A 17837-nucleotide genomic window follows, 5' to 3' on the forward strand; every position below is an offset into this window, starting at 1 on the left:
GGTATGTGTGTGTCTGTGGGCACGCGCGTGTGTGTGCATTTATGCACTACGTATTTATTTAAATGTACATTTTTTATGTAATTTTTATTATTTACTCCTTTTTCTACCCAATTTTGTGGTATTCAATTGGTAGTTACAGTCTTGTCTCATCGCTGCAACTCCTTATCTGTATTGAACACGAGGGGAAACAGAGAGCTGGTTTCAAGGACAGGGCGCAGCAGGTGTTTATTGCAAAGGACCACAGGAGGAGGCACGTAGCTGGGTCCAGGGGCAGGCAGAAGGTCATACACAGGAGGTTCAAAAGGGAAACAGTACAGGCAGGGAAAAGGCTAGTAGCGTTGTCCGGGGGATCAGGCAATAGGTTCATAACAGGAAATCCGATAGGCAAAAGGTGTCGATAGTGAGGCAGGCAAAAACTATCATACACAGGAGGTTTAAGTTACATGAAACCCAACGCTCCGAATAGAAGTGTCACAAACAAACAATTCCTCACAATGATGGGGTCCAAACTGAACTAAATAGTGTGTGATAATGACATACAGGTGTGTGAACAGGTGATTAGAATTCAGGTGATTGGGATCTGGAGAGTGAGCTGTGTTCAGGGGATCTATGTGTTTGAGAGTGTGAGCTGGAAAGTGGGCTGCATTGAGGGGATCTACTTGTTTGAGAGTGTGAGTTGGAAGCAGACGTTACACATACGGACTCGAGAGAGGCAAAGGTCGAGAGCCGTGCATCCCCCGAATCACAACCCAACCAAGCCACACTGCATCTTGACACAATGCCCACTTAACTCGGAAGCCAGCTGCACCAATGTGTCAGAGGAAACACTGTACACCTGGCGACCGTGTCAGCGTGCAGTGTGCCCGGTCCACCAAAGGTGTCTCTAGTGCGCGATGAGACAAGGACATCCCTGTCGGCCAAACCCTCCCCTAACCCGGATGACACTGGGCTAATTGTGCACTGCCCCATGGGGCTCCTGGTCGCAACAAAGCCTGGACTCGAACCCAGAATCTCTAGTGGCACAGCTATTACTGTGATGCAATGCCTTAGACCACTGCACCACTCGGGAAGCCACACTATGTATTTATTTAGACAGTGATGGTAAAACTTTTCATTTGGCTCTAATCTCCAGCATTTTGGATTTGAGATTAAATGTTTCATATGAGGCAACAGTACAGAATGTCACCTTTTATTTGAGGGTGTTTTAATGATCTGTTTTGTCCTTTAGAAATGAAAGAACTTAATGTGTCTAGTCCCCACATTTGAAGGTATCATAAGTATTTGGATAAATTCACTTGTGTATTAAAGTAGTCAAATGTTTAGTATTTGGTCCCATATTCTTAGCATGCAATGATTACATCAAGTTTGTGACTCTACAAACTTGTTGGATGCATTTGCAGTTTCTTTTGGTTGTGTTTCGGATGATGTTGTTGCCCAATAGAAATGAATGGTAAACAATGTATTGTGTCATTTTGGAATAAAGTTGATTGTAAATAAGAGTAGAATATGTTTCTGAACTCTTCTATATTAATGTGGATGCTACCATGATTATGGATAATCATGAATGAATTGTGTCTAATGATGAATGAGAAAGTTACAGAGCCATAACTATCATACCCCCCCAAATTTCTAACCTCTTCTGTTATCCGTAATGGTGAGAGGGTACCAAATCAAATCAAATCAAATTTTATTTGTCACATACACATGGTTAGCAGATGTTAATGCGAGTGTAGCGAAATGCTTGTGCTTCTAGTTCCGACAATGCAGTAATAACGAGCAAGTAATCTAACTAACAATTCCAAAAAAAACTACTGTCATACACAGTGTAAGGGGATAAAGAATATGTACATAAGGATATATGAATGAGTGATGGTACAGAGCAGCATAGGCAAGATACAGTAGATGATATCGAGTACAGTATATACATATGAGATAAGTATGTAAACCAAGTGGCATAGTTAAAGTGGCTAGTGATACATGTATTACATAAGGATGCAGTCGATGATATAGAGTACAGTATCAACGTATGCATATGAGATGAACAATGTAGGGTAAGTAACATTATATAAGGTAGCATTGTTTAAAGTGGCTAGCGATACATTTACATCATTTCCCATCAATTCCCATGATTAAAGTGGCTGGAGTAGAGTCAGTGTCATTGACAGTGTGTTGGCAGTAGCCACTCAATGTTAGTGGTGGCTGTTTAACAGTCTGATGGCCTTGAGATAGAAGCTGTTTTTCAGTCTCGGTCCCAGCTTTGATGCACCTGTACTGACCTCGCCTTCTGGATGGCAGCGGGGTGAACAGGCAGTGGCTCGGGTGGTTGATGTCCTTGATGATCTTTATGGCCTTCCTGTAGCATCGGGTGGTGTAGGTGTCCTGGAGGGCAGGTAGTTTGCCCCCGGTGATGCGTTGTGCAGACCTCACTACCCTCTGGAGAGCCTTACGGTTGAGGGCGGTGCAGTTGCCATACCAGGCGGTGATACAGCCCGCCAGGATGCTCTCGATTGTGCATCTGTAGAAGTTTGTGAGTGCTTTTGGTGACAAGCCGAATTTCTTCAGCCTCCTGAGGTTGAAGAGGCGCTGCTGCGCCTTCCTCACGATGCTGTCTGTGTGAGTGGACCAATTCAGTTTGTCTGTGATGTGTATGCCGAGGAACTTAAAACTTGCTACCCTCTCCACTACTGTTCCATCGATGTGGATGGGGGTGTTCCCTCTGCTGTTTCCTGAAGTCCACAGTCATCTCCTTAGTTTTGTTGACGTTGAGTGTGAGGTTATTTTCCTGACACCACACTCCGAGGGCCCTCACCTCCTCCCTGTAGGCCGTCTCGTCGTTGTTGGTAATCAAGCCTACCACTGTTGTGTCGTCCGCAAACTTGATGATTGAGTTGGAGGCGTGCATGGCCACGCAGTCGTGGGTGAACAGGGAGTACAGGAGAGGGCTCAGAACGCACCCTTGTGGGGCCCCAGTGTTGAGGATCAGCGGGGAGGAGATGTTGTTGCCTACCCTCACCACCTGGGGGCGGCCCGTCAGGAAGTCCAGTACCCAGTTGCACAGGGCGGGGGTCGAGACCCAGGGTCTCGAGCTTGATGACGAGCTTGGAGGGTACTATGGTGTTGAATGCCGAGCTGTAGTCGATGAACAGCATTCTCACATAGGTATTCCTCTTGTCCAGATGGGTTAGGGCAGTGTGCAGTGTGGTTGAGATTGCATCGTCTGTGGACCTATTTGGGCGGTAAGCAAATTGGAGTGGGTCAAGGGTGTCAGGTAGGGTGGAGGTGATATGGTCCTTGACTAGTCTCTCAAAGCACTTCATGATGACGGATGTGAGTGCTACGGGGCGGTAGTCGTTTAGCTCAGTTACCTTAGCTTTCTTGGGAACAGGAACAATGGTGGCCCTCTTGAAGCATGTGGGAACAGCAGACTGGTATAGGGATTGATTGAATATGTCCGTAAACACACCGGCCAGCTGGTCTGCGCATGCTCTGAGGGCGCGGCTGGGGATGCCGTCTGGGCCTGCAGCCTTGCGAGGGTTAACACGTTTAAATGTCTTACTCACTTCGGCTGCAGTGAAGGAGAGACCGCATGTTTCCGTTGCAGGCCGTGTCAGTGGCACTGTATTGTCCTCAAAGCGGGCAAAAAGTTATTTAATCTGCCTGGGAGCAAGACATCCTGGTCCGTGACTGGGCTGGGTTTCTTCCTGTAGTCCGTGATTGACTGTAGACCCTGCCACATACCTCTTGTGTCTGAGCCGTTGAATAGAGATTCTACTTTGTCTCTGTACTGGCGCTTAGCTTGTTTGATAGCCTTGCGGAGGGAATAGCTGCACTGTTTGTATTCAGTCATGTTACCAGACACCTTGCCCTGATTAAAAGCAGTGGTTCGTGCCTTCAGTTTCACACGAATGCTGCCATCAATCCACGGTTTCTGGTTAGGGAATGTTTTAATCGTTGCTATGGGAACGACATCTTCAACGCACGTTCTAATGAACTCGCACACCGTATCAGCGTATTCGTCAATGTTGTTGTCTGACGCAATACGAAACATCTCCCAGTCCACGTGATGGAAGCAGTCTTGGAGTGTGGAGTCAGCTTGGTCGGACCAGCGTTGGACAGACCTCAGCGTGGGAGCTTCTTGTTTTAGTTTCTGTCTGTAGGCAGGGATCAACAAAATGGAGTCGTGGTCAGCTTTTCCGAAAGGGGGCGGGGCAGGGCCTTATATGCGTCGCAGAAGTTAGAGTAACAATGATCCAGGGTCTTTACACCCCTGGTTGCGCAATCGATATGCTGATAAAATTTAGGGAGTCTTGTTTTCAGATTAGCCTTGTTAAAATCCCCAGCTACAATGAATGCAGCCTCCGGATAAATCGTTTCCAGTTTGCAGAGAGTTAAATAAAGTTCGTTCAGAGCCATCGATGTGTCTGCTTGGGGGATATATACGGCTGTGATTATAATCGAAGAGAATTCTCTTGGTAGATAATGCGGTCTACATTTGATTGTGAGGAATTCTAAATCAGGTGAACAGAAGGATTTGAGTTCCTGTATGTTTCTTTCATCACACCATGTCACGTTGGCCATAAGACATACGCCCCGCCCGTCTTCTTACCAGAAAGATGTTTGTTTCTGTCGGCGCGATGCGTGGAGAAACCCGCTGGCTGCACCGCTTCGGATTGCGTCTCTCCAGTCAGCCATGTTTCCGTGAAGCAAAGAACGTTACAGTCTCTGATGTCCCTCTGGAATGCTACCCTTGCTCGGATTTCATCAACCTTGTTGTCAAGAGACTGGACATTGGCAAGAAGAATGCTAGGGAGTGGTGCACGATGTGCCCGTCTCCGGAGTCTGACCAGAAGACTGCTTCGTTTCCCTCTTTTTCTGAGTCGTTTTTTTTTTGGTCGCTGCATGTGATCCACTCGGTTACACTGGTTGTAAGGCAGAACACAGGATCCGCATCGCGAAAAACATATTCTTGGTCGTACTGATGGTGAGTTGACGCTGATCTTATATTCAGTAGTTCTTCTCGGCTGTATGTAAAGAAACCTAAGATGACCTGGGGTACTAGTGTAAGAAATAACACGTAAAAAAACAAAAAACTGCATAGTTTCCTAGGAACGCGAAGCGAGGCGGCCATCTCTGTCGGCGCCGGAAGTACCATGTCTTAGGGGTATGATCTTTGTGCATCTGTAAGTTTCTCTCTCATAATCATTATTCACGATTCGTCCATGATTATCTGTAATCATGGTAGCATCCACATTAATATAGAAATGTTCAGAAACATATTCTATTCTTATTTATACTTACAGTAATGTACATTCTGTACTGTCACCTCATATGAACATTTGATCTCAAATCCAAAATGCTGGAGTATAGAGCCAAATTAATAGTTTTAGCTTCGCTTTCCAAATATATACGCAGGGGAGTGTGTGGGTTTGCAATTCTGAATGTGAGTTTCTTCATGTGCGTAATCCCCACTTGAAGTGGCTTGACAATAGCCTCTTACACCATAGTAATTGAGACTAATGATGCACATTATCTTTCCTGACAGACCAAAGGAGTGAGAAGAGGCTCTTCTAAGTGAACAACAGTGACATTTAAAGAGGGCCTGTAGGCTGAGATCTACAGTGTCGTGAAAAACTATTTGCTTCCTTTCTGATTTTCTTGATGTGCATATTTTTTACACTGAATGTTATCAGATCTTCAACCAAAAGCTAATATTAGATAAAAGGAACCTGAGTTTACAAATAACAAAAAAAAGTGATTCTACTTTTATTTAATTAACAAAGTTAATGTAAAACTCAACACTCAGTAACTGGATGTGCCACCTTTAGCTGCAATGACTGCAACCAAATGCTTCCTGTAGTTGTTGATCAGTCTCACATCGCCGTGAAGGAATTTTGGCCCACTCTTCCATGCAGAACTACTTTAACTCAGCGACATTTGTGGGTTTTCAAGCATGAACTGCTCGTTTCAAGTAATGCCACAACATCTCAATTGGGATAAGGTCTGGGCTTTGACTAGGCCATTGCAAATGTTTGGCTTTTTAACCATTTTCATGTAGACTTCATTGTGTGTTTTGCATCATTGTCTTGCTGTCCAGCTGCTCTTCCGCTTCAGCTCCAGCTCATAGACGGATGGCCTGACATTCTCCTGTAGAATTCTCTGAAACAGAGCAGAATTCATGGTTCCTTCTATTAAGGCAAGTCGTCCAGGTTCTGAGACAGTAAAGCATCCCCAAACCATCACGCTACAACCACCATGCTTACCTTTGGTATGAGTTGACACAAGTTTGCCAAAAAGCACCTGGAAGCACCTGTATGATACTCAAGACTCTTGGAAGAATGTTCTATGGACAGATGAGACCTGGATGACTTGCCTTAATAGAAGGAACCATGAATTATTCTCTGTATCAGAGAATTCTACAGGAGAATGTCAGGCCATGCGTCTATGAGCTGGAGCTGAAGAGCAGCTGGGTCATGCAGCAAGGCAATGATGCAAAACACACAATCAAGTCTACATGAAAATGGCTAAAAAGCAACACATTTGAAGTTTTGCAATGGCCTAGCCAAAGTCCAGACCTAATCCCAATTGAGATGTTGTGGCAGGACTTGAAACGAGCAGTTCATGCTTGAAAACCCACAAATGTCACTTAGTTAAAGCAGTTCTGCATGCAAGAGGGGGCCGAAATTCTCCCACAGCGACGTGAGAATCTGATCAACAACTGCAGGAAGAGTTTGGGAGTCATTGCAGCCAAAGGTGGCACAACCACAAATTGACTGTAAGGGGGTAATAACTTTTTCACACAGGGGTATTGGGTGTTGCATAACGTTGTTTATGAAATAAATGAAATTGTTGTCTTATTTGTTCACTCAGGTTCCCTTGATTTAATATTAGGTTTTGTTTGAAGATCTGATAACATTCAGTATAAAATAAATATGCAAAAGTAGAGAAAATTCGAATGGGGGCAAATACTTTTCCACAGCACTGTATGTGTTCAGTACCACCTGCCAATCTGATGGGATTTATTGTGAGCTTGTTCTTAGACACCCACCTCTCTGCCTGTCGCCTCCTGTAAGATATTAATTATTGAGGAAGAGAGTCTTGTCCAACCCCTGATACGTCCTCAATATACGTGTCACATTTTTTTACTGAAAAAAAAACACATGATTTCACCTGAAATTTCATGTGAAATTCATGTGTTTTTTCCCGTAATGGCCTACACGTCCCACCTAGGGAGACGTCATTGTCCTCTGTCACCAACACCTTCAATTATTCACCTCAAACCCAACCAACATAGTCTATCCTAGTCCCTGGCTATGGTATATACATTTTTGTTCAGCCAGCGCCTCAGAAAATGTCATCAGCTGTCAGAGTTTCTGTACAAAGATTGGAGAGTAACATGCTGACCACACCGCTCGCGTGCATGTTGATTTTGTCCATCCACACCAGACGCGATCAGGACACGCAGGTTGAAAAATCTGAACCAACTATATTAATTTGGGGACAGGTTGAAAAGCATTAAACATTTATGGCAATTTCGCTAGCTAGCTTGCTGTTGCTAGCTAATTTGTCCTTGGATATAAACATTGGGTTGTTATTTTACCTGAAATGCACAAGATCCTCTACTCTGACAATTAATCCACAGATAAAAGGGTAAACTGAGTCCGTTTCTAGTAATCTCTCCTCCTTCAGACTTCTTCTTCTTCTTTGGACTTGGACCAACTTTAAGGTGGGGACCTCTGTTCATCTTTCAATCACCCACGTGGGTATATGCTCCTAAAAACCAATGAGGAGATGGGAGAGGCGGGTTCTATTTTAGATACTTGCTACGCAGACGCTCATTGACATGCGCTAGCATTGTGGGTGCAATGATTGAATAACATGAATGTGTAAATGTATTTTGCAACACTCAAGCACGTGATGCGGGCAGTGTGGTCAGCATGTTATTCTAGCCGATCTGTGGAAGCCTGCTAATGCTCTCTTCTCTCCATCCATTGCCTGCTCATCGAGCAAAACCGCCTCAGAGATTTGTAGATGTTGGGTTTGTTTAATGGCGCGAATGCTGCCAAATAACATTGATTGGCAAAGACAGGAGTTTTATCCCCACAGAGATTTATGAACGTATTAAATCTAATTGGTTAAATGCAGAATGATAGCTAGACTTGAGAGCTTAATTGTATCCCTGAATAGCTTGGAAAATCTCCTCTGTTGTGGATGAATGTTTCAGTAGATGTACCCATAGACATGTTAGCAGTGCCATTAAAAAGACTGAATATGGAGGTAATGCACTTAAGGCAGTTATCTCGAGCTCTGCTCAGCAGTGGGCTTCAGCACAGCATGATCGTTCTCATTAACACTCAAATGTGAAGCTGAGATAAAGTCTGAAATTAACTTCACTTTGTAGACAAGGTCTTTGCAGCATATGGACTTTAGAGACAGAGATGAAATAGTCATAACCCACTGGGAACATACTGGTTGAATCAATGTTGTTTCCACGTCATTTCAATGAAATGACGTTGAACCAACTTGGAATAGATGTTGAATTGTCGTCTGTGCCCAGTGGGAAGTGTCACACTGGAGACGAAGGTGTATGAATATTATAAATGTTGATTTCCTCCCCAGGATCTTCCTCTCAGACAGGCTGACAGACACCTAGGCCATCTCTCTGCTTTACCACTCTTCTGGCTGTGTCACTTTCACCTGGCTTCATCGTAGGAGACAGTCACATTGCTACTAAACAATTATAGATTTGCACTCTCAAGAAACCTTCTAGACCCGCCCAGTTTCCCGATATCAAATGCAAGGTTATATTTAAGCAAAAAGGCCTGAGGAAGTGTAGTTATATACCATGGCTAAGGTCTGTTCCTAGGCATGACACAACCCATCAAATACCACAAACCCCCCCAAGGTGCCTTACTGCTATTATAAACTGGTTACCAACGTACTGCAATTAGAGCAGTAAAAATGCATGTTTTGTCATAGCCTTGGTATACGGTCTGATATGCCATGGCTGTTAGCCAATCAGCATTCAGGGCTCCAACCACCCAGTTTATAATACTGGAATATGTTCATGCTTGGAAGGAAACCACCTGTTTACGGAAAAATGAAATATTCAATGATGTTGTTTGGACAAGGAAAGTCAGAGAGGGTCAGACCCGTTGCTTTAGACAAAATTACCATTTTCATTCCTGTTCATATCTTCACTGTCTTTTCTTTTTAACGGTACATTGTAGAGGCAGCCTGTACTGCAGCTGGGCTGACTGTTGTCTGTTCTGTAATGGTCTGGGAAGGGCTGGCTGCTGTGTTTGTCCTTTTCCTGCTCTGAGCTTCTGGCCTGTCAGAATACATTCTCTTCATCAGAGCTCGGGAGTCTAGGCCTGCAGCCTCTCCTCTTCTCTGCCTGCCAGCCTAGGGCCCATACATGGAGCCTCAGACACCACAGAGCACTCTGGCTCACCGGCCCCCCATGTCCTGTGAGACCCCTAACCACCACAGACCACCTCCTCTGCCCTCTGTACCTTCAGTTCTGGGCAGTCATCCACGTTCAGACATGTGGCATAGTCTGCTAACAGTCCTCTGCCTACTAGGACCTCTGTCCTTGTGTTTCCCCTTCATACCCCCTGCCTTCTCTCCTCAACACTGGTCAGCCCATTCAAGTAACCTCAACCAGAGTGTCCCATAGCCAGTGTGGCCCCCTGTGGTAATTGACTCAACTAACCAGAAAAGGTCACTGCCATCACCTCTGCTGCTTTCTGCTTTGGCATCAGTGAGCATAGACTTGCCTCTCCTCACTTTGCCCAAAACCACAGTTATCATTGTTCAACAGAGCTCTTTGTTCTATGTTGTGTAATCAGGGTAGAAACCAATGCATTGGCATGTTGGACTGTGATCCCTACAGGGGATCATCACAGTTGTAATTGTTTTGATCAGCCCTAAAACAGAAAGCCAAACCTCAAGTAATTTGTCCTCTCTCTAAGGACTTAGGGCTTTATTCTGATGAATGGTCAGCAGTGGTGTTTCTTTGTGGTGAGGAATGATGATCATTTCGAGGCTTGTGGTGAAAGATGGGCTATTAACAAGGGCTGCTGGGAAGCCTTGATGTGAGAATGCGGTGTGAGAAAGGTGTGGCTCAGAGAGAGTTGAGAGCTGTCTTACTAACTGATCGACTGACTAGGTGCTTTGAGTGTTGAAGCCTGGCCTCTAAGTGTACCCCCTCTCCCTGGAAGACAGATTGCTATTGATCGGGGCAGCAGGGGAGGGAGTTGGAGCGCTGTCCAGGGTACTGAAGAAGTATTCTCCGATACTCTCACACATACACGCACATGCACACACGGCCTGCATTGATGGAGTGGTTTGATGTTGAGATGAGTGCTTATTCTCACTATTTCTGGCGGAGGGAGCTGGGGAGATGGGGATCGATGGATGGGAGAGACTGAGCAGCAGGGTTAGGGTCAATTCCAATTTAATTTGAAATTCCAATTTAATTATTGAATTCACTCAAGTGGAAAATGTATGTTGAATTCAATTTGAATTTCAACCATTATTCAAGTTATGTAATTGTAATTGAATTGTAGTAAGACTGTTTGGACTTTTTGAATTGGAATTTCATATATGGAATTTAATATAATTTGATTTAATTAGAATTCAGTATTTTTACATTTCCTAGTTAATGGAATTAATGCACATAGTATCAAACATTGAATGCAGGATTTGTTTTAAAATAGTTCTATATTTGCAGTATAGCTAGGCTAATTAAACAGTGACATGATCAGCCTGAAAGCCTGAGGGAATTGAAATCTAATTGGAAGTTGTGGAATTGTTGGGGATAAAATTGAACTGGGAATTGAATTATTGTAATTGACCTAACATTGGAATTTAGAAGAATTGAATTATCTCTGAATTCAAAGACTGATCTGGAATTTTAATTGAATTAAATGGAATTTACAGCAAGAGAGAATTGAAGTATAATTGAATTTGTGGAATTAACCCCAACCCTGCTGAGCAGGAAATAAACTCTGAGGGAGGGAATGGAGCATGAGAAACACTGACAAGAGGAGTGCCCTCAGGTCTTCGAGCCAAGCAGAATATTGACGACAGACAACATTAGAGGAGAAATATGAAACCTTGGTTACTATGGATTGTGCTTATTTATGAATGTCGAACCCATAAGCCTTATTTTAGAAATACTTCTTCTCTTTGAAATGTATCTTTGTCGTTGTCTGAGAGAAGGTGCTGTGTGGGTGTGGATAATTTTGGGTCTGAGAAACCAGGTTTGGTTGCATAGTGTGTGTGTGTGTGTGTGTGTGTGTGTGTGTGTGTGTGTGTGTGTGTGTGTGTGTGTGTGTGTGAGATAGCAGTGCCAGTGTTGTGTGCTAGAACTCTGCAGGGCTGAGCTGACAGGACAGCACCACCACAGCGCAGGATTATAAAGTGATGTCTGACTGTCTGACTGACTGTCCTGCTGCCACTTCATACTTCACTCTCTCTCTCTCTTTCTCTCTTTCTCTCACTACTCCCTTTCTGTCTGCCCCGTACCTCTCTCTCTTTCTCTAACTCTTCCTCTATTTCCCTCTGAGTTCCCTGACAAACTAAATGTGTGTGTTTGTTTTACAGCACAAACCCAATACCTATTCTGGTATCACTCACTCTTACTCTCCGAGCTCAACGATAGGTATCAGATGCTTCTGATAGCCTGACGGTGTAAGGTGTGTGTGTGTGTGTCAGAAAATGCTGCGCCTCTGCTCTCCTCAGCCCAAGGACAACTGCACTATGCTGATGAGAACCTATGGGTAGCTAGTCTACGTGACCACACTTCATAAAACTGTATTACACCCAGGCCGTGACACTAAAGGATGCCCCAGGCTTTACTGACACTGGGGAACTGACTAACTGGCTCTCTACATGAGCAAATGGTTTAGTCAATTATTCCCCATCTTACCTACCTGCTCTGTGTCTGAGAGAGGATCATCACTTCAATAGGAAGTTATTGAGTGTGTCTGAGGTGTTCAACACAGTTCATCAGCTAACGTGATAGGGCCTTAGTTTGATTGGCTATTTGTCTTTTACTGCTCTAAAATATATGATGCTAAAGCTAATTGGTCCGATGTCTCTCTTTTTGCAGACCTGCAGCTCTGGATCGAAAGCCTGCAGAACTCAGTACCTTGAATGACGGCTACCAGATCCGCATCTGAGACTCATTCTCCTGGTGTCCGCGACTCCCTACCCCCATCCCACCCTCTCCTGTCCATGGTGCTTCTTTCATGCACTCTGACCCCCCCCAGTCCGCCTCACAAACCCTCAAATGGGATATCTATTTAACATACATTGTGTATATCATATTCATAAAGTATTTATAGGGTTTTACCAGCCTCATCTAAAAGGGTGAAGATGATGACATTATGCTCAGTGCTAAACTGGAGGTTGACATCCAGTACGTTGACATCATAAGTATTTCAACATTGCTCTACTCCCGAAGGACAGTATGCCTTCTGTATACACATCTATTATGTTTTGAATAAAGGACTTATGTCTAAGTAGCGGACATCATATCAAGATCTCTCATGCCTTTAGGGAAGTACATACTGTATGTGAGGGTGCTCTTCATTGTTTTATGTAAAAAGGAGATCAACAGTTACACTTCAGTCACATTGACAATGTGAAGCGAGCTTTAAAAGCTGGGAATTTGATGCTGACATCATGTAAAAAAAGATCAAATAGTGTGACATATCTATTTTTTCAAGCCCTTCATAAAATGTAAAGATTCTTTAGATTGAATAGTTGTTGTTTTGCCTAAGTCTGTAAAGAATGTTGAGTAGTTATGCACTGGGCTGAGCTGCAGCTCAGTGTGATGATTAGAAGTGAATGAGAGAGAGAGAGAGAGAGAGAGAGAGGTACTGTAGGCCTGAGGTGAGGGGAACCCAGAGGGGCCAAAGACCAAAGCAGTCAAGCAGAGAGCCTGCTGAGTACTGCGGCAAACCCCAGCCTTGACTGACTCCCTGTTAGCTCTGGGTTAGATTATCCCCTCTGTCTCTGTCGCCCGCCCTCCTCTATCACAGATACAGCATAAACCAGGGCTCTCCAACCCTGTTCCTGGAAAGCTACCCTCCTGTAGGTTTTCGCTCCAACGCCAGTTGTAAACTAACCTGATTCAACTTATCAACCAGCTAATGATTAGAATCAGGTGCGCTAGAATAGGGTTGAAGTGAAAACCTACAGGACGGTGGCTCTCCCGGAACAGGGTTGGGGATCCCTGGTAAAGATCAATTCAAGTTTTAAGCAATTGTTCTTGTAAAGAAATCCAAGCTGGTGACAATGATGCTTTGGAGCTTAGCCAGAACATGACCTTTTATTCCAAAAAATAATTTGACAGTGACGTTGGTTTGAATCTAGCCTATGCGGAGTCGCCCTAAAACGCTAACATCCCGTTTTCAGGGATACAGTATTTTCAACCTAACTTCTGTCTCCGCTCAGGCGGCTTTCCACGCCCGTTACGTTAAGTTCGGATCAATCAAATGTCAACTCTTTTATGCCTCGCTATACAGATGTATGCAAAAACATATGTTTGATAATGTCATGTAGTTCCTAACTAGAGGCCTTTCTTGAAGTTAAGAATGCAAACACTGAACTGAACACTGCAAGACAGACATATCAATCAAATCGAAGCTCCTCATTTGCCTTCTTAACTGCCTGGACGCATTGTCAAAGTTGTTCGGAATGTTTTTTATCGTATTCAAAAATCATCATCAGATATGCAGGAGGGTGCCAACTGAACAATATCAGATTTTGTAGCATTTGGTTAAAGAAGCTATGCACATCAAACAGATAATGATAGATAACCGTATGTCTTCCTCAATCCAAAAGATTTCTAGATTGCAGCAGAATTGAAATCCAGTCTTGTTATATTGAATTTTGAACAATATCAGTGCAGTGATGTTTCATATGATCCTTTTTGATTCGTGTAGATTGGTGCTGCTAGTCTGACAGTATACCATTAAGGCCAACATCATTGGTACCAGCCGTCTGAAAGACTACTCTAAGCACAAAACAGCCAGCTTAATATTTGACTTTGGTTTTACAATCATGCAGAAACACAATGCGCTTCTTTTTTACACAATACAATCCTTTGTCTAATCTATGTAGGCTAGGTTTAACACTCTTATTGTTAAAAACTGCCGTAATAAAGACTTACCGGGAGAAAAGACTGCTTTCACTGCTGCAAATCTGAGAACTGAAAGGTAGTACTTGAAAGTGATGTAGCTTAAATTGATTTTTTACTCTTAGCCGTTTAGTTTTGAGCTAAATCATGTTATGGATGAGTTCCATTGGTGATTCTTTGCTGTTTCTTGAACAAATATATTACTCAGTACAGTGTTTAATCATGCAGTTTATTGTTGTTTTGATGTGGTGGAAACACATAAAACACATTGTTTTGATGATGATGATGATGATGTAGCATTCTTTGGACAATGTGTGATTTTAAAGAAGGACACTCCACATTGTAGCAGTATCAATTTTCAAAGGCCTTGCTTTGTTAACAGGTTGAACACTAAGTAGGCTTGAAACGTTACATACCATCCAACGGGATACGGTTGAGGAAAAACGGTACCACTCCTCATGATGACTGTAGATGGGTTTTTTAGCGATTTTGTATTTTCCAAATGATGGTTTAAAAAAAATATATAAGAATCAAGTTATCTGAATAACTGCCTAATATGAGTAACCTGAAAACAGCTGCCACCACTATAATGTACCACCACCTACTGCATTCAGTGGATGATAACTTGAAAGGCAATGTTGTTGGGGCTAATCGCTACTGAATATTTAGCTGTTTTCTAAGCATGACGTGGAACTCTACTTAACCTTTGTGTTTACAGCTGTAACTCAGCTTTTAGATGAGACTGCTTTACCTGTATTAAAGTGCATTTCATGAGGGGTGTTCTCTTGGCCTCTTCTCATAAATGGGAATGTAAGTGACTAGAACTCTGGGTGTTAGTGTTCTCTCTATATTAATGCCGCTAGAGCTACCAGTTGGCTGGTAATGTTGTCATATCTTTCTGGAAATGGCTGATTTATGTCCCATTGGCTGAAGTGGAAGAAGATAAGTATTGATGGTAGATCAACAGCAGAACTAATGGAAGCATTTCTTAAGCCCCGTTTATACGTGGTTCTAACATGCGTCCTTTGTCCTGATTGTGTCCACATCCTGATTGTGCCCACATTTGTAGACCGGTGTGTACAATCAAAAGACACATTATGATCGGATTGTGTGGGCACAATTAGAATATGGGCAAGATCAGGACCAAGGATGCATGTTTAGCGCCAGGTATGAACGAGGCTTCAAAAGCCCTGATGTGGCTAACAGATCTCACTATTCTCTTGAAATGAGCCTTCAGAATCTGTCCCTGTTGTTTTTACATGTATGATGATGACAAAGTGTTATTTTTGCATTACCACTGGTGGAAGATGATGTCCTCCCAACTCCTACTGTCACAATGATCAGTTGACAATGTTTTTTTATCAACTGTAGCATGTTATAATAAAAAATGATTTATCTTTTTAATTCTGTCTTTGTTGTTATTACTTTACACAACAGGAAGGACTAGACCGGCCGATTTGACCGCATCGGAGTAAATATAAATGCTGAAATTCCAGAATATTCCCCAGTAGGCTATGGTTTCATACTGCACTGATATGTCTCTGTATATAGTCAGGCACAGGATGCCAGGTCTCTATGAATATGTTTACACCAGCTGTGTGTGACATGCAACGACACAGAGAGATGATTTATAAAATGAATCCCTAATTTGTCATCTCTGAAGCAGCTCATGGAATGCCGGGGAACGTTATACCTCTCTCTCGCTCCCTTTCTCTGTGATGTATACTCAGTGGTGTAAAGTACTTAAGTAAAAATACTTTAAAGTACTACTTAAGTCATTTTTTGGGGTTATCTGTACTTTACTATTTATATTTTGGACAACTTTTACTTTTACCTCACTACATTCCTAAAGAAAATAATGTACTTTCTACTCCATACATTTTCCCTGACACCCAAATGTACTCCTTACATTTTGAATGGTTAGCAGGACAGGGAAATTGTCCAATGCACACACTTGTCAAGAGAACATCTCTGGTCATCCCTACTGCCTCTGATCTGGCAGACTCACTAAACATACATGCTTCCTTTGTAAATTATGTGTTGGAGTGTGTCCCTGGCTTCTGTAAAAAAATATATATATATGCAATTGGTGCCATCTGGTTTGCTTAAGGATTTTGGAATGATTTATACTTTTACTTTTGATACTTAAGTATATTTGAAACCAAACACTTTTACTCAAGTAGTATTTTACTGGGTGACTTTTACATTTACTTGAGTCATTTTCTATTAAGGTATCGTTAATATTAATCAATTATGACAGTTGGGTACATATCCCACCATTGTGTATAGTTGGAAAATAAATGTGATAAATCCCAATACTTTCTGACTCTGTTTTCTATCCCTCATTCCCACTTATCTAAATTACACAACAGGAAATAACTAATAGGTAATCGTCAATGAGCGTAAAGGACAAGAGCTAAGGAAAGGAATCATCTTCAAAGTATTAGGATTCATCCCATGTCTCAGCAAGAAGATAAGTCATCATCAATGAGGCTGGATCTCACCAACTGTCAAGCGATCAGCCTGTGAATGCTTTCATCCAAGATATTCCACAAAGCAGCAGCAGCAGCAGCAGCAGCAGCAGCAGCAGCAGCAGCAGCAGCAGCAGCAGCAGAACATCACTGAACTCTTAAGACCAGAGACGTGAGTCCTAATGGCCTTAATTCACAGTTCACACCACCAACCATGTATGGGTTCGGTGGTGAGGAACTCAGATGGAGGAAAATACAGAAAGACAAAGAACAGCACATTTACAAGAACATTTGAGTGATGTGAACCTGAGATAAAACAAGTCAAAGATGACCAACCAAAGCAAGTCGAGTTTATTTGAATGGGACATGGGTGTGAAGTGCCTACTTTTGTTTAAAAACCTTGGCATGTCCCTGGCAAGGAAACACACACTAATTCAATTTGGCCACAGACTTGATCATATTTTGACTAGAATGTGAGCAATGTCAAAACAGAATTAAGGCCACATAGTGATACAAGTTTACAAGCAGCAGTTTGTGTGCTAGAGCAGGGCGGTTGATAGCACTAATGTGGCCATTATATAAGGCAACCAAATGCAATAGATTTTGGAGTTGCTTCTTTCACTACAAGAAATTCCAAATTCAATGTCCTCAAACTCTGACTTAGTTTCGGTCTAAAGAAAAAGAGTGATGTGCAATATTAGGAACAAACTTAAGGATTCTGCAGTGTGTAGAATATTGAAAACACTCCCAACGTGTTGAGAGAAATTGCCTGTCAGGAGGCTGACTCCAGTGATTCTTCATCTAAAGGCAGAGATGACTGTTCTGTTCCAATAAATGAGCTTTTCCCCTAACGCACAAGCAGATTCATCTCTCAAGGTTATGTACCCTGGGTTCATTTTCATTCCTCTCCAGGTGAGAAAACGCTCACTTTTCTCTGATCAGCACGTGGACGCTTCTCTGTCCACCTGTGTGCTTTTGGTTATCTCTGAGAGGTACCGTTCAAACAATCCCTGGAACTCATTCGATGTAATGTGACAGAATTACAGAGCAGAACTACAGTGCCTTGCGAAAGTATTCGGCCCCCTTGAACTTTGCGACCTTTTGCCACATTTCAGGCTTCAAACATAAAGATATAAAACCGTATTTTTTTGTGAAGAATCAACAACAAGTGGGACACAATCATGAAGTGGAACGACATTTATTGGATATTTCAAACT

At 42.8% G+C, this 17837-nt stretch overlaps 1 protein-coding gene across 2 annotated transcripts in view; it reads left to right on the forward strand.

Annotated features, from left to right (window-relative positions):
* LOC112218086 (tubulinyl-Tyr carboxypeptidase 2-like) overlaps window positions 1–12267 on the forward strand; it is a 40938-nt gene extending 28671 nt beyond the window's left edge. For both annotated transcript variants that reach the window (XM_042300760.1, XM_042300761.1), the window contains one exon: window positions 12116–12267. In XM_042300760.1, the coding sequence (XP_042156694.1) occupies window positions 12116–12185 (70 nt within the window). In that variant the 3' untranslated portion in view covers window positions 12186–12267. The remainder of the gene's footprint in view (window positions 1–12115) is intronic.
* Window positions 12268–17837: the final 5570 nt, after the last annotated feature.

Source organism: Oncorhynchus tshawytscha, linkage group LG18 (genome assembly GCF_018296145.1).
Source record: "Oncorhynchus tshawytscha isolate Ot180627B linkage group LG18, Otsh_v2.0, whole genome shotgun sequence".
NCBI classification, from domain to species: domain Eukaryota; kingdom Metazoa; phylum Chordata; class Actinopteri; order Salmoniformes; family Salmonidae; genus Oncorhynchus; species Oncorhynchus tshawytscha.